The sequence below is a fragment of the Zophobas morio genome, unplaced genomic scaffold (genome assembly GCF_036711695.1).
Source record: "Zophobas morio isolate AGI-343-1 ecotype UQ-CSIRO unplaced genomic scaffold, CSIRO_AGI_Zmor_V1 ptg000004l, whole genome shotgun sequence".
NCBI lineage: Eukaryota > Metazoa > Arthropoda > Insecta > Coleoptera > Tenebrionidae > Zophobas > Zophobas morio.
The window spans coordinates 7,131,512-7,149,670 of NW_026972109.1; the positions used below are offsets into that span (position 1 = coordinate 7,131,512).

The 18,159-nt window shown below is 33.4% G+C and overlaps 3 protein-coding genes across 6 annotated transcripts in view; 2 read left to right on the forward strand and 1 right to left on the reverse strand.

Moving 5' to 3' along the window:
* The window catches only part of Hecw (Hecw ubiquitin protein ligase), a 79,020-nt gene that overhangs the window by 25,361 nt on the left and 35,500 nt on the right, over positions 1-18,159 (reverse strand). The window contains exon 1 of one of the 4 annotated variants that reach the window (XM_064070054.1): positions 4,521-4,595. The exons of the other annotated variants lie outside the window; for them this stretch is intronic. The gene's annotated coding sequence lies outside the window, so the exon portion shown is untranslated. Of the gene's footprint in view, positions 1-4,520; positions 4,596-18,159 lie in introns of those variants that run through there. 4 annotated transcript variants of the gene reach the window in all.
* LOC135134572 (uncharacterized) lies at positions 1,818-3,066 on the forward strand. Its single transcript, XM_064063272.1, has 2 exons — positions 1,818-2,419; positions 2,471-3,066. The coding sequence occupies exons 1-2, from the start codon at positions 1,911-1,913 to the stop codon at positions 2,982-2,984; spliced, it is 1,023 nt and encodes a 340-aa protein (XP_063919342.1). The 5' UTR covers positions 1,818-1,910; the 3' UTR covers positions 2,985-3,066.
* The window catches only part of LOC135139747 (tigger transposable element-derived protein 4-like), a 191,023-nt gene continuing 182,749 nt past the window's right edge, over positions 9,886-18,159 (forward strand). The window contains exon 1 of the mRNA XM_064070078.1: positions 9,886-12,001. Within this exon, the coding sequence (XP_063926148.1) occupies positions 10,206-11,768 (1,563 nt within the window). The 5' untranslated portion in view covers positions 9,886-10,205 and the 3' untranslated portion in view covers positions 11,769-12,001. The remainder of the gene's footprint in view (positions 12,002-18,159) is intronic.

Genomic DNA, 18,159 nt, shown 5'->3' on the forward strand with positions numbered 1-18,159 from the left:
AAACGAAGAAAAATAGGGAAATCCAAATATTGAAAAATAAAAAATTTTAAAATTCGAACAATTGAAATACTGAAGAGCTAAAAAATTGAAAAATCTAGTAATTGGAACATCAAATAATAAGAATATTGAAGAACGTAAAATTTAAAAACCCAAATATTAAAATCAAATAAAAAAATTCTAAAACTGGTGCGGCGAAAAATTGAAAAATCGAAACATCGAAAAATTGGAAAATCGAGAAATCAAAAAGCCGAAAAGTCGAGAAATCGAAAAAGCGGAACATCGAAAAATTCAAAACCTGAAACATCGAGCAATCGCAAAGTCGAGAAATTGAGAAATTAAACAAAATTAAAAACTGAAAAATCGAAAAACAGAAAAATCTTAAAATGAAAATTCCAAAACTGAAAGAAAAAAAATTCTGAAATCGAAATATGTATTGAAATAAAAAATTTGAAAAATCGAAAAATTGGAAAATCGAAAAATCACAAAGCCGAAAAGTCGAAAAATCTAAAAACCGGAAACAACTCAAAATCTGAAACATCGAGGAATCGAAAAGTCGAGAAGTCGAAAACTCGAAAAATTGAGAAATCGAAATAGGCCGAAAAGTTAAAAACTGAAAATTTTAAAATTTAAAAAATCGATAAACAGAAAAATTAGAAAATCACAAAATTGAAAGATCAGAATATCTAGAAGTTGAATAAATTTAAAAAATGGAAACATGAAAATCTCGAATAATCAAAAAACTGAAAAATCGAAACATCTAAACCTAGAAGTAGAAAAATCAATAGATCGAGAAATGGAAATATCACAGAACTGATAAAATCTAAAATCTAAAACTTCGAAAAATTGAATAACAGAAATATCGAAGAACTGAAAAATCGAGAAACCGAAAAATTTTAAATTTTAAAAATCAATAATTACAACATTAAAAAAGTAAAAATTTCTAAAAACCGAAAAATTGAAGAGTGGAAATATTGAAAAATCGAAAATTCAGGATTCGAAATATGAAAATATCGTAAAATCGAAAATTTGAAAAATCTAGAAATAAAATTGAAAAATCCCAACACTGAAATATTCAAAGATTGAGTAACCAAAAAACCAAAAATCGAGAAATGGAAACACTAAAAAATCGAAAATTCAAAAAATCGTTATATCTACAATTTTGATTTTTTTCCAAAAATCTCCACGTGTAGGATAAAAATTCAACACAACGTTACTTTTTAACACATAACTTTTAAACAACAGTTTATTTTGAGCAACTATTTATCATGCTTCCGATAACCTTTTAAAACGTTTGCAACATCTCAAAGCATTCCATTTTGCAATTTCACAAAAATGGGGGTATATTTCATTTTATAAAATTTAAACAGCGGTTCAGTAGTTTTGGAAATTATCAGTTATAATATATTAAGTGCATCGCAATGTTATCGATAATTTTGAGCAACAATAACTCGAATGCTTGTTGCATTGAAAACGCACGAGTGCTTTAGCACGAGTGCATTTTTCTTAGGCAACAAGCATGAGAGATTATTGTTGTTCAAAATTATCGATTTCATTGTGATGCACGCAATATATTCAACAGATTATTGCAAGAACAAACATTTTAAAAATAATTTTATAATGATTTACGAAGTAGTTTGGTGTGCGATACTATGGCGACGCAAGTAAATAAGAACAGCCATTTTGCAAAATTTGTGTGGGTTTAAAAAACCATGTCCAATTTTCGTTTTGGTCGTAACACGCCAAAAGAAATTGATGATTCTATTACAAACATTACGCCGCTAAATACGAAGAACTCACGAAATTCAATCTGGAGGCAATTTGAGAAGTTTTGCGGTGAACGCAAATATGTTTTTGATGGAAACACTTCCACGGAAAAACTAGCATTCATCCTCAAAGATTGGGGGTACAATATGAAAAAAGTCGATGGTAATGACTACAAAGAAGCAGTAATAAAAACGATGTGGAATGTAACGGCAAAGCAGTTGCAAGAACTGTATTTCAATAAATTTGGTATAAAGTTTGATCCTTTTGTTGACCTGGAATTCAAGGGTAGTAGAAATGCACGCGACGCAAAACGCCGGAACCTACAAATACAACCGGAAAAACGCAAAACTAGTTCCTCAATTTTGACTCTAGAAGAATACAACAAGATTCTAAAGATTTATAACGAAGACACGCCAGATGGTTTACAGAAAATGTTTTTTTATGTGGCTGGATTAGAATTAGCTTGGAGGGGATGTGAAGGTGTTAACGTTACTATCAAACATTTTAAGGAAGAAAGTGATAATTGTGGTTTGCCTACGGGGCGAATAGAATACAATTGTATTTTTTCCAAAACAGCTCAAGGAGGTAGCCATAAATTAACAGACAGCAAATGGCTTGCAACAAACACCACAGATCCTAGAATTTGCCCTGTTAGGTAATTAAATACTGTTTCAAATACAAAATAATAATTATTTTATTATTTAAGGCTCTACAAAAAAATGCTGAGCAAGAGAGGTAAACATATAACCACCGATCGTTTATTTTTAACGCCAAATCCTGCATGGAGAGAACCTAGTTCTGTAGGATGGTTCAAAAATTCACCCGTTGGAAGGAATGAAATGGGGAAATGGACAAGAACCGCCGCAGAAGAAATAGGCATCGACATAAAGAAAAAGAAGATTAGTAATCATTCATTACGGTCAACTGCAGTGTCGCAACTTGCAAAAGCGGGAGTCGGTGAAGAACAGCTTATAAAGATTACCGGTCATGCCAATACTTTCTCCATCAAACCATACCTTCAGCTCGATGGAGATCATCATTATCAAATGATTGACAAATTACGCGCCAACTCAACGGCTATGGAAGAGTCTAATAACAAATCCACAAATTGCGCACCGTCTGCTTTGGTACAAATGTCTAAAAATATAGTTACTACTTCACCAAGCACACAAACCCCTGTAAATTACTACAACTGTACCATAATTAATTACAATTCTTAGTTTCATAATTAAATATTTGGTTAGTAACCTCTTGTTTTTTTTTGCAATTAACTGGTACTTGCTTATCTTATAGTTGGCACATCTGGCTAGTGATAATTATCGGTAGTGGTAATTGCACAGTGTGCAATTATCACGTAATTGTATGCTGATTGGTTGAATTTACAAATATTGACGCGTTTGATTGGTCAGTTGACATCATGTGACATGTGAGTGCAATAATCTCTCTAATAAAAATCGACACAAACAAACAGAAACGCGAGACATACTTTTCCGTATTCTAGGCGACATGAAACGTCGAGACAACATGAAACGCTCGTGAAATAAAAATGTTACCGATTTTCCATCGATCGGTCTTAAAGCACTAACAAGATACCATTTTTTTAAATAATTTTTTTATACCTTGAAAAACAAAATACAGGGTGATTATAAAAGACTGTTCCACAATAGTCAATCATAATCTAACTTTCTTTAGCTTTTTCAGTGTTTGTTGCCTGATAGGTAGGCAACCAATAATTCAGACCGCATGATAACCTGCTACCTACCCCATAGAAGCGGTAAATTCTTACTCAAAAAGTCAATGACAAACTTTTCAAAGCCAACTTCATGTACACATTGATTTTATAATCAGTCTGAATATGTAAAGACGTCATAGTTTCACCGGAAATGACAACTTTCTGTTTTTTTTTTAAATAGCCCTTTTTACACCTTGTACTAAAAACAATCAATTGACACTGTATTTACCGGAAAAGTCGGACATTAAGCTGATATAAATTTCAGGTTATTTCACTCGAGAACAATACACTCTTGAAAAAATATTTAGAGAAGAGAATAATCCCATTTAAATAAATAAAATATGAATCAAAATCCTTTCCTTCCTGGGAGACTGTGTGTTGCCTCAGTACAAATGATATTTTTGTAGACAAGGGGTTTATCCATGTTTGTTGAATCTTCTAATTATAACAAAAACAAGCAAATGACGCGAACTAGGCTTCCATGAAACTGCACTTTACAATGAGTTGTAAATTTCCATAATCCTGGAACCGTCTCTTATTAGAATAGGATATAAACTCGATCCGCCTGGATTATATTTACTACTGTTTTCGTTAAACCCACCAAATGTCACTCGATAAGAATAGAGAGAATTTATTTAATATTATTATTAACGCGCTCCGATGATTAACTTTTGAAAAGGTACCATCTTGACAAATTTTACCACGAAAATTGTGTTACAGTTCGAAAGGAAACACAAAAACGATTAATATAGCGGAAAGGAATGCCTCTAAAAAGTCGCTTTCAATTTAAGACTGTCCAAGTGTTGCTTAATTAAATTATTACCGTATAGTTATGAAACTGATACCAAAACTGATCTCGCCTCGACACAAACCGCCAGCGCATTGTGTAACGACTCCGTACACACTTCCATTCCATTTGTTTTATTTAAACAATAACCGCAGTAGCGGCTCGACACAGCGGAAATTAGGCAACAGCAAAGAAAAAAAAGCCAAACAATAAAAAAAGATTATTATGCAATCATACCATTTCCACGAAGGACGTGCACGTTTTATTAAGAGAACATCCCACCGTTTTACCAAGAACCGACCAAAGAGAACGATAAACGCGTGCTGCGATGGCCACAATGAGGAAGACCCGTTCATTATCTCAAATATAAAAATCCGATGCCGAGCGATAAAGTTTTATTAGTTTTTTCAAGAGCCCGCGTTATGAACACGAAATATCAATCAAACCTCGGAATGTTCGTCGAAAGATAAATTTTTGTGGAGAGATGCGACCATGAAATTGCCCACGCGCTGATTGATCACGACCACGGTGCCCAATTCGCGCTATCGGATGCAATTTCTGCAGAAACAGTTGTGACCCGAGCGGCTTGCGAGGGACGTTATCTGCGCGGCCTTGATCGAGGCCCGTACTCTATATTTGGGGAATTGTTTCGGCGACGATTCTCGCTTTTCCGGCCGTCCTTCGCGCGCTTATCGGACGCAGGTTAGTTTTCATCTGGAATACCAATTAACACCTGCATTCCTGCGAAATTTCGTCCTCGAAACGACGACTTATTAATAAAATGATTAATTATTAACCGCATGTCCCACCGAATGCCTGTCATATCCGGCGGTCGGATGCTGCACATGTCGCCGCTTCCGGTCCGCGTCATCCTATTAAGTTTTGTACACATCATTGTCGAGATAATACGCAATTCGTTCAAGGAATCCACTTCATTTGCATAATATTATTTTTCGGCCGGCTTTCTGAGAAGCCTCGCCGGGTTTTCTGCTCCGTTTAAAATCGTATCTAGCCAAATTTACCGAAAACAAGTGGCACATATACACCGTTTACCGAACAGATGGAGTTGACGCGATCACTCCATCTGTTCGATAAACACACTATAATTAAGAACTGCAGCTTTGTTCTTTTTTGGAAATGTCTCAGTTGAAGACATAAGATCAATAAGACACAGCCAACTCTAAACCAAAACGTTTTCCCCTTTGGCGGATCATCCAGAAACGCCATTTGGCAATTCGTGTAAACCTTTTTCCGACTTTGACCTACAAATCCCGGCTGAGCCCATCGCGTCCTCCAATATTTACCCACTCATTATTCAAATACACCAAATTGGCGCTTTATCTGAGCACTCGGCATTAACCTATTTGCACAAGCCATTAAGCAAACAACCGAATCAGAATAATGCCCCGGTACAAAGGTTGCGATTTCGTCCGAACACCCGAAGGAATGAATAGACCACGTGGCCAGGATTTAATTTTTTTTACGAGCGGGCGCCCACACACATCCTGTCCGAGGAATGTCATGTCGATCGAAACGTTTACCTCGAGATAAGAGGTGAAAAAAATCGGCCGATTCGGCGGCGGTGGTGGGCGGCGAGTTACGAGTGGGTCAAGATGATGGGTTTAACAGAAGTGATGGTATGGTTTTTCGGTTGGCGGCAAGGAAAGATCAAGGAGAGAAAATGCGTGCGAACGCGAAGATTTATAGGACTGGGGGATTTCTGGGTTTAATGGGGCCTTAAAGGTGTTACTGTTATGGTAATGTTCCGGATGAGTTCGTCGAAAATATGAGATTGCGTCGTTAGGAAAATCGTGAGACAATCAAGTTTCGTCGAGAATGTTCTGGTAGCGGAATATCCAGAATCTTGTTCTGAGAGTTTGAGTATCGAGTTCCAGTTTCGCTACGTTCGAATTTTCACTTTTCATTCCACATTCACGCCTCGTTAAGGCCGCCGAAGGTCGCCCCCGGCCCACCCAGGCCCCAGCTCGCTGGCCCAAAATTCCCCAATAAAGCTCATCAAACTGATACGGATCTCGCATTTCCGTCCCACTATCCTCGATTTCCAGTTTCCGGTCGGCTGTCCGTTCCGTAGGCGCCAAAAACCAACCATCGAACCATCTGCTGTCACGAGTCTAATTAGGGGCGAGAGCAGTCGACTGCCCACTACTCCACATTCGTCGTACACACGGTATATGGTAATGAGAACGTGCAGAGGTGTCGTACGCGACATTCAACCTGCTATTCCCATCTCGGTGAAAGACCCGACCTACCCACATTATAATGTTATATTATAATGTTACGGTGGTTATGCCGAGGAAGAGAGAGCACGAGGGACAATTACCGGGGGTTTTCTTGCACAACGATTACGTGTGTAGAGGAGAAGTGTGTGAAATGGCGCGCTTGTGGTGAAATCAAGACGGTGTTGATTGTTATTTTTGGTGTTGGATGGTGGATTTTTTATGCCACGTAAAATTTTATTTATTGGTTATTCAATTTTTCGTTTCGGTTTCTTATTTTCTTTATTTTTTCAATTATAATTTCAGTTTCTTGATTTTTCAGTTTTCAATTTGCAATTTTTCGGTCTTTAAGTTTTTCACTTTCTGGATTTTAAATTTTTTTCATTCACTCGATTTTTCAGTTTTTTGACTTTACAATTTTGACGATTCCATAATTTTTCGATTCGATTCGTTGTTCTTTTAATTTTTCGTATCATTAATTTTTTTTCGATTTTGAAGTTCCTCGATTTTTCGTTGTCCAATGTTTCAATCTTTTGTTTCTTCTGTTATTCGATTTGCTATTTTTTGTTGTTCCACATTTTCGAATTTGCAATTTTTCGTTTTTTTTCAGTTTTTCGATTTCTCAATTTTTGATTTGCTGTTTTACTAGTTTTCACTTTAAATATGTAACAATAATTACGATTTTCAAAATTTTTGAATTTTAGCATTTTTCAATAACTGGATTTAAACTTTTTTTCATTTACTGGATTTTTCATTTTTTCTATTTTAAATTTCTGAACTTCTCGATATACGATTTTTCAATTTTTCGATTTCACAATTTTGACGATTCCATAATTTTTCGATTTTACAATTTTTGAATTTTCAATTTTTCGATTCGATTTTCTTTCTAATTTTTCGTTTCATTAATGTTTTTTTTAAGTTGCTCGATTTTTCGTTTCCCTATGTTCAATATTTCGTTTCAATTTGCAATTTTCCTAGTTTTCACTTTAAATATGTAATATGTAATTACAATTTTTAAAATTTCAAAATTTTACCATTTTTCGATTACTGGCTTTTAAAATGTTTTCATTTACTCGATTTTTCATTTTTTCGATTTTTAATTTCTGAACATGTAAATAATTTTTAATTTTTCGATCTTTCAGCGTTACACTTTTTCGACTTTATAATTTTGACGATTTCATAATTTTTCGATTTTACAATTCTTGAGTTTTCAAATGTTCGATTCGATTCGTTTTCTTTCTAATTTTTCAATTCATTAATTTTTTTCGATTTGCAATTTTTCGATTTTCCACTTTTTCGATGTTTCAGTTTTCGATTTTTCAATTTTTCAACTTTTCGAATAAAAAAATGGAAAAATTGCAACATTGTAAAACGGAAAAATCAAAAATGAAACTACGAAAAAGCATAAAACGAAAACTTTGAAATTCTACAAATTGGAAATCAAGAACTTGAAACATTGAAACTAAAAATTGAAAAAATTAAAAAGTGCAAAACCTTTTTAAAAACAAAATATTGTAAAAAAAAATAAAATTAAAGAAATCGGAAAATTGAAAAATTAAAAAAAATGAAAAACCGAAGAATTGAAGAATCAGAGTGAATTTGAAAAATTGAAAAAAAAGCAAATAAAAAAAAACGAAAAATTGTGATATAAAATTGAGAAAATGGAAATTGAAAAAAAAAATCGGGAAAATTAAAAATTAAAATCAAGAGCTTGAAAAATTGAGGAAACTTAAAACATAAAAATTGAAAAATTAAAAATCGAGAAACTGAAAAATCGAATTGAAATTTGAAAAAATAAAAAACCCAAAAATGAAAAATTGAGAAACCGAAAAATCGAAAAATGAAAAATTATAATATCTAAAAATTGCAAATTGAAAAATTGAAAAAATTAAAGTTGAAATAAGAAAAAGTTATAAAACACACATTGAAAATAGAAAAATTGAATAATTAAAGAAAATGAAAAAAAGAAAAATTATGATATTAAATCGAGAAAATGGAAATTAACAAAATAGGGAAAATTAAAAATAAAAATCAAGATCTTGAAAAATTGAGGAAACGAAAAATTTAAAAATGCAAAAATTAAAAATTGAGAACGGAAAAATCGAAAAATTAAAAACTGAGAAACTGAAAAACCGAAAAATGAAAAATTGCAATATCTAAAAAATTGCAAATCGAAAAACTGAAAACAATCAAAAATTCAAAAATTGTAAAAATTAAAGTTGAAATAAGGAAAAGTTATAAAACTGAAACATTGAAAAATTCAAGAAGATCGAAAAACGAAAAATTATTATATAAAATCGAGAACGTGAAAATTAACAAAATCCAGAAAATAAAAAATAAAAATCAAGAGCTTAAAAATAAAAAATTGAGGAAACGAAAAATTTAAAAATCGAAAAATGAAAAACTAAGAAACTGAAAAATCGAAATATGGAAAACTGTAATATCAAAAAATTAAAAATCGAAAAACTGAAACAACGAAAAATTCCAAAAATTAAAGTTGAAATCAAACAAGTTATAAAACCGCGGCATTGAAAATGGAAGAATTGAAAAATTAAAGAAAATGAAAAAACGAAAAATTGTCATGTAAAATCGAGAAAATTGAAATTAACAAAATCAGGAAAACTAAAAATAAAAATCAAGAGCTTGAAAAATTGAGGAAACGAAAAATTTAAAAATTGAAAAATAGAAAATTGAAAAACTGGAAAATCGAAAAATGAAAAATTGAGAAACTAAAAAAACGAAAAATGAAAAATTGAGAAACTGAAAATCGAAAAATGAAAAATTGTAATATCTAAAAATTGCAAAAATCAAAGTCGAAATAAGAAAAAATTATAAAGCCGAGAGATTGAAAATAGAAAAACTGAAAAATTAAAGAAAATAAAAAAAACGAAAAATGATATAAAATCGAGAAAATGGAAATGAACAAAATCGGAAAACTTAAAAACAAAATTCAAGAGCTTCAAAAATTGGGGAAACGAAAAACTTTAAAATCGAAACATGAAAAATTGAGAACCTGAAGTATGGAAAAATGAAAAATTGTAATATCAAAAAATTACAAATCGAGGAACTGAAACATCGAAAAATTGAAAAATTATGATATAAAATCGAGTAAATGAAAATTAAGAAAATCGGGAAAAGTAAAAATAAAAATCAAGAGCCTGAAAAATTGATAAATCGAAAAATTTAAAAATCGAAAAATGAAAAATTGAGAAACTGAAAAATCGAAAAATTGTAATATCCAAAAATTGCAGGTCGAAACACTGAAGCAACGAAAAATTGAAAAAATAAAAAACTGATTTTTTTGAATTTTATTTTATGATAATCCTAAGCTAAAATAAAAATATGTATATACAGTATTGTCCGGTTATAATGAACCCGCTTGTAATGAACTTCCGGCTATAGTGTACTGTATTTCAAGTAACGAAATTTTTTCCATATATCTAATGTATTTTTTTTCGGTTATAATGAACCACTGAATCCGCTTGTAATGAACTTTCGGATAAAATGAACTAAATATTATTCAAAATAAAGTGCAGTTTTCCGTTTATAATGAACTTTTCGGGGATTCCCTGATTTACGCGCTACGCATTTCCCCACCAACTTGCTTTCTGTGCCAGTCGATTCTTGGTCACTGTGTCGAAGTAGCGCTACATAAGTACTTACTTGTGTAATAACATTGTTCGAAATGGAAAAACAAAAACGTAAAGCTCTAACCTTAAAGGACAAGTATGATATTATACAAAAAATACAAAGTGGTGTTAAACAACGCGATGTTAGCCAGGAAATGAACTTGATAAAATCCACTGTTTCTATGATATGGAAGCAAAGAGAAGCCATTTTATCAGCGTATGGTCAGGGAAATTCTACGTGTAAAAAAATGAGAAAATCAAAGCACCATGAAATGGATCAAGGGCTTCTTAAGTGGTTTACACAAAAAAGACAAGAAAACGTTCCTGTAAGTGGTATTATTCTACAAGAAAAAGCTAATGAAATGGGTAGTAAAATCGAAAACAAAGACTTCAAGTGTTCTAAAAGTTGGATTGAACGTTTTAAAAGAAGACATAATATCCGAACAGGAAAAATTGTGGGTGAGTCTGCAGCAGTAGATTTGAATGTTGTTAATGACTGGTTAACTAATGTTTGGCCTCATATTCGGAAAAACTATGACAATGAAGACATTTTTAACGCTGATGAGACAGGGCTCTTTTATCAAATGACTCCTGATAAGACTTTAAAATTTGTGGGAGAAAGTTGTGCTGGAGGAAAGTTATCTAAATTGAGGATTACAGTTTTAGTAGCTGCCAATATGTCTGGAACAGAAAAAAGGAAATTGTTGGTTATAGGCAAATCTGCCAATCCTAGATGTTTCAAAAATAAACAATTGCCCGTAAAATACAAATCAAACCGTAACGCGTGGATGACCTCTGAAATTTTCACAAATGAACTGCTTGAATGGGATGAACAATTAAAACAAAAAAATAGGAAAATTGTACTTTTAGTTGATAACTGTACAGCTCACCCTGAGATTAAACTAAACCAAATTAAATTAGTTTTTATGCCACCGAATACGAGTTCAAAATTACAACCGATGGATCAAGGTGTAATTCATTCATTAAAGAGCCATTATAGGAAAATTTTACTCGCGCAGATGATAGAGGCTATGGACAACGGAAAAACATTTTCAGTTAGCATTTTAGATGCTGTAAATTTTATTCACATGGCTTGGCAAAAGGTTAGCAAAGATACAATAGCAAACTGTTTCAAGCATGGAGGATTTTCTGAAAAAAGTGCTGAATTTGATGCAGACGATGAGCTTCCCCTAACAGAATGGTTAAAAAAACATGAAGATGATCCTGGACTTATTTTCACAGATGTGGATAATGCAATTGAAATTGCAGTGCAAGAGAAAATCGGGGAATTTAATTTTGAAGAATATGTGGAAATTGATAACGACATAACGGTAACAGAAAGACTAACTGACGAGCAGATTATAGAATCAGTGACATCAGTCATGGCAACAAGTGACGAGGCCGAGGGTGAGGAAAATGAGTCTGATGAAGATGTTGATGTTTATGTTCCTTCTCTTAATGAAATGGCGCAAAAAATGGCAGAGACTCGCAACTTTTTAGAATCGCGCACTGTTCCGGAGCCTATATGGAACAGCTTTTGCAACCTCGAACGCTATATTAGTGACATTCACTTTTCTAATAGATATGTACAGACAAAAATAACTGATTTTGTCAAGTAGACTTGTGTTTATGTGACGTCTTGTTATATGTAATTACATAAATAGCTATGTTTTTTTTTATTTTTAGTTTATAAACCAAGAAATATTTTTTGAATTGTTCCCAACGTAGAATTGAAGTAAATTGAATTTAAACAAACGCAGTTTTTATTTTTCCGTTAATAGTGAACTTCGGATATAATGAACTAGTTTTGTTACATTTTTTGAGTTCATTATAACCGGACGCTACTGTAAATGTAAAATCTAAGAACACAATTGAGAGTCATAACATTTTCCATATTTCAGAGAGAGAATTTATTTGGCAAAATTTTGAGACGACCTTATCAATCTTTTCGAAGGCGAATAACGAATAAATTTTGATTAACGATTTACCATGACTACGAAAACCTTACAACGTTGGCAAGATTTCAAAGCATTCTTTCAAAGTCAAATTGCAAAATGTTTAAACAATTTTGATTTTTTTTCCAAAAATCTGGATGTTTAGAGTAAAAACTGAATACGAATTCATAAACCGCGTGTGAAGGGATATCTTATTTTAGAAAATTGAAATAATATTTACTAATGCAATTTATTGTTGGAGAGGATGTTTATCCAAACTTCGGTAGCGATTTACAATCTCACGATAATCCTAATACACATAAAATCTGAAAACAATCGGTCCAGTAGTTTCGAAGATTATTTTATATAATAAAAATTCGAACAGACGGCAGACAGACTCTAGGGGTCATGAAACGTCGAGAAAACATAAAAGTAGGCAGTCGTCCAAAAACCCAACAACAAAACAAAAATTTTATTTTGATTTTATTAGATAAATAATTTCCAAAACTACTGGACTGATTGGCCAGCCTGTATTTATACTGTTTGTTTATGATGTATCAATGTTGACTATAAACACAACCGAACTATTATCAACTCTGTATTGGCACTATACACATGCACAGAATAAAACAATAGATCATGATTTAGTTTGAATTACTTATTGTTTACAAATGGCAGGAAGTCATATTCATCTGGAATGGATATTTATATTAGGATAAACATCATTACAAAGTGACGCAGTTCTGAAGATCTTTAAAACGAACATGATAATTTTGAAAATTCTAAAATAAAACAAGATCCTTAAATCTTTAATGAAATTTAAAAACAGCATTAGATAACTAGATCAAAACGATAGTGTAGAAAATTTATTGTGACAAAAGACGGAACACGTTTCTAATTACACATTTCCAAAACTTACTTTCACTCATACTTTTTCCCTTTTTTTTTGTTACACTTGGTATGAGACTACTTATCTTCTCAGGTTACATAACACGCACATCGAGGACTCATTAATAAAAATGGTCTAATAAATACACGAAATCTTGGTCATTTTTTACCGACAGACCTATTAACACTAAAAATTACCGATCTCGGGAAACTTGTAATTTCTGCAATAACTTGTTCACCCCATTACAAAAATTACAAAATCGCCAGGATCACGCACCAATTTCGAAAACTCTCCTTTTTTTGCGTGCGAACCGATTTTGGCAGGAAGCCGCGTCAAATCAGCCGCTCTCTCAAAATTAAACAGAATTACAATTACGTAAACATCCTGTGCGCGCTCGATATTATGTGGAAATTTTCGTTTATTATATCAACTAAAAATAGTGGATCGTGTGGGAATTATTATTACCACAATAAAAATGAACACCTGAATGGTGGGCGAGAGGTTCCGGCCGTGAAACGAAGGAACGGCCGAAAGAGCACGAAAAAAATTTTCTTTTTCGTTTGGGCCTCGACCCGTTATTTATTGGCGATTGTTTTTCTTAGGCGTTCGGAACGCGCAACGACCACGTGTGTAACAAATTCAATCAGCGTTTTTCGACACGGAGGCGGAAAGTCCTCCTGCTTTCGATTACAGAAATTAGAAACATTGTGTCCTGCTCGGTTGTGATGACGCAACGAAAACGGCGCTGTGGGTTATATTAATAAACGGAAGTCGGGCTAGAATACGGCACCGCTTAGATAATTTTAATTAGCTAAGCGATTTTAATGATTGGGACCATTATGGTACCGTAAGGTTTCGACGAAAAAATCCAGTGGGAAAATGGCACGATGGCCGGATTTGAACGTGAGGAGCAAACATTTCTTCCGATTAGTGACTGCACGAATCATTAATTTCCAAGCGTCTGATTTGCTTAAAAGACCTTGGTACAAAATACACGGATACAACATTAAAAAATTACATTAAAAGTATAAGTTTTCACGTTTCAAAAAAAAACACACACACACACACACTATATAATGACGTCAAAGTTGAACTTCGCCACAAACAACAAACATTTCATTAAAACTGTCAATCGCGCCGCAAAATAAACCATAAAAAGTTGCAAATTCCGTGCTGACTTTCCGTTTTCTTTCATCGTCCATCCGGCGACATCCGACGAAGATGACGTTGCAGAATTAAAAAAAAGTCGATCGTTTGATAATCTTCAAAGGAAAAGATTAGACGCTTCCGTTCATTAAGTGCCATCCCGAGCCAAAAACGGCAAAGTAAACAATTAAGCGCGTATGAAAATAGAATTTAATATCGACACAGCACAGGAAACGTTGTGTATTAAAATGTAATTAAAAGCGCAAGGATTAAATATCCGGGTGAGTAATTTTTTTTTTAAAGTCACGACATTTCACATTCATTCCTATTATATCACGCCGGTATTCGCTATACTTTCTAATGTACACCGGGCGTCGAAGGTATGGCACACGAGAAGATCGAGAAATGAAAAACAGAGCGGCTTTGTTTAAAATGCTCGATTTTACGACCGATTTCGGCTAATCAACTGGTCACCTTCAAACCTACATAAATCAACTGAAAAGTTATCGAACGCGATTTTTCCACTTTTTCACGTCGAAGCCGGTCGCCAAAAAGTAAACAATCCTAAATAGTGTTTTCGAAAAGAAAATAAATACATTAATTAAAATCCGAATTCGTCCTTTTTAAATGTAACTTAAAATAATTTCACTTTTAATATATGTACTCCCTCAATAGATTTTTAGAATTTTAGTGCTAAATTTTATGATTTTTGTTTTTACAATACGACGAATCATAAATTTGATCGAAACAACAGCCAATATGCCTTTTGATAACAGCACAACGGTCGAAAACGTCATTTTTGTATATCCATAAAAATTGTACGCCCCTGTGAAGTTAAAAACGGTAGCAACTGTGTTAGAGTTCGTCTAGAATTATAAGAATTTATGGACTTCCAAAGTTGATTTGTTTTACAGCCCTGTCGTCAATTTTATTGTACAGCTAAAGAGCCTGTCAGGGGAAAGCCGATGTTTACTGTCCCCAAGTTCGTCCGGCGCCGGGCAGTCTGTCAGACAGGTACAAATTTCTTGGAAAAGATGCGGTTCGAAAAGGGTTGTAAAACGACTTAACTCTGGGAGTCCATAAAAGTCTTATAAGTGGGAGCAGGTAAATGTACCTACTTTAAAATGGTTTATATTTGGCTACTTTTTATATATTTTTTGGAATTTGCCATCCAACCCCTTGCAATCGCGTAATAAAATTTTAATGAACACAAAAATAATAATAATAAGAGTAATACATTTTTAAAAGCATAAAGATGATTTTAAAAAATTTGGATACCTAGGGTCAAACTTAACACGGATTCATAAACTACAATTGGAGGAGAGAGGAGAGACCTATGTCTGGACTCGATTACAATACTTTCTTAGCTTACGCTCGGAAGTAAAAACACCAGAAATCTTTAAATTTTGTCAAAAACAACTAATCTGTAGTCACCCGAGAACCCCGACATTCATTCTTTCAAATACGAAACAACTGAAACCCCAAGATTCTTGATTATTATTAATTTTTGTTCCATTATTCCATTAGTAGTTTCCACTTCCACTTGATAGAAGAACATAATTAGCCCCGCCCACCCACCCTGTCCTTTTTAGTGTTTGATTTTATCCGAAATGAATGAAATAACTGAATAGAGAAAAAATTAGTAGTTAGAATGAGAAGAGGGTGGGTGGGTGGGGCTAGTACTTGCTAAGAAAAGACTGATTTTAACAAAAAAAGCTACGATTAGTGCTTTTTTTACTTTTTCACATCCTAGATTCTATAATTTGTTTACATTTCCGCCCCGCTCAACCACCCTGTCTCCTTTTCAGTGATTGATTTTTACCAATCTGAATGAAATTAATGATCTAAACAGAAATAAAATTAGTAGTTACAATGAGAAGTGGGTGGGGAGGCGGTACTAGTACTTACTAAGAAGAAACTGATTTTAGCAAATGACGTACCTTCCAAGAAAATAGAGGGTGGGTGGGCGGGGATAGTATTCGCTAAGATAATAATAATTTTGGCAATTGACATATTTTCCAAGAAAATACAGGGTGGGTGGGTGGGCGGGGCTAGTATTTGATATGATAAGGCTGATTTTGGCATTTTTAACATTTTCGACCATTTTTCTACTATGCCTGAGATTTAGTTTAAGACATTTTCTTGTAGATTTCGATATCCACAAGTTATTTTCGCCTTCGTTTCATCGGAAATTCCTACCCTTTTTCCAAAATCGCTATTTGAAATATGTACATTACTTTTTAGAGTTTCGTCAAAATAGCTCTCTATAAAAATTTTGTGGATGAGAAAAGAAATTATTACTAATTTTTAATTAGTTGCCACTCCCACTCGACAGAAGAACATAATTAGCAGGACACTTGGAGTTTCAATTTTTTTTTTTTCAAATTCTTTCTAAAACAAACCTACAGTTTCATTGAAATTCTTTTAAATTCTTTCAAAAACGAAACAACCTGGAGCCGTTCAAATTTTTTTTATATTCTTTAAAAAAAGGACACTAGGAGTTTCAAGATTTTTTTCAAATTCTTCTTAAAACAAACCTCCATTATCATCGAAATTCGTTCAAATTCTTTCAAAAATGAAACATCTGAAACTCCTGAGATTCCTTTGAATTTTTTCAAAAACAAAACACCTGATGGCGTTCAAATTATTTTAAATTCTTTCAAAAACAAAACACCTGGAGTCGTTCAAATTCTTTTAAATAATGTCAAAAACGAAACACCCTGGGAAATTTAAAATTCTTTTGAATTCTTTAAAAAAAGAAACACTTGAAACTCTTGATATTCTTTTAAATTCTTTCAAAAACGAAACACCCAGGGGCCGTTCAAATTCTTTTAAATTCTTTCAAAAAAGGGCACTAGATGTTTCAAAAATTTTTTCAAATTCTTGTTAAAACAAACCTCCAGTATCATGGAGATTTTTTAAATTCGCTCGAAAACAAAACACCAGGGGTCCCCAAAATTCTTAAATGTTATTATACTACGTTCATTTGTTTTTTCTTCAAAAATTTGGCCGTTTAGGAAAAAACACAAAACGGATTCATACACCACAAGTATGGCAGTACATTACTGTATAGTGAACCAAGAGTTATAAGGTTATATGGCCATCATAAAATCATCCCATTGTGTCGAAGTTAAGTTGTTTACAATAGAAAAGGTTTTAGGGTAGTAAATAACGTGTCCACTGCAGCTCGACCGGCTCTTGTGGTTTCGTTCAGGGGCGGCTTTCACTAAATATGAAAATCCACCACTCCACTATTTCTTTATTACCTGCAGCCGCTGAGGGTTCCAAAATAACCACTCGCTTTGAAAGCCGGCCCTGTTAAATATGAGCAAGAAATGTTTAGATGATGATTTATTGCCAACCGGTAAGCTTAGTGCGAACCACACAAAGGGGGTATTTATTTGCGGTCAACTACTTTTATGATGGCCATATAACCTTATAGCTCTTGGTTCACTATATAACATTGAATTAATTTTAATTTCGAATCTGATAATAATTTGATGACGTCATAAATGTAGTGATGGGGATCATAAGCCAAATTTTGCTTAGTATTTAAACCATCATATTTTATTCCTGGCATACATACAAAATTTGACAGCAATCGGTCCAGTGGTTTCGGATATCATCTATCCTACAAAAATCGACAGACAGACAGACGGGCAGACATACGACAGACAAAAACAGGAGACCACTTTTTTTGGGCGGACGCCAACTGGGCACCAACTAATCGCAGGTAAATTTTGCGGGTGGTTACGATAGGCCAACTCGGCACCGAGCCCCAAATAAAGATCGGTGAACTCGGCACTACAGCAGCAGGTATGGTAACAAGGGTTAATCCGCCCACTCCCAGAGATACCTTCCTTCTAGTCAAATCGTTATGTGCAAATAAATAACACAAGTCTCCAAATTTAACTTTTGAAAATTTGTTTTTGTTCTGATGGCTGTCTTGGGTAGTTTTTTTAGCGTTGATTACGTCTATGATATCTGTTGTAGCTTTCACGTAAGGTTTATTTGTAAAACAAGATCAAAACTGAATTTTTT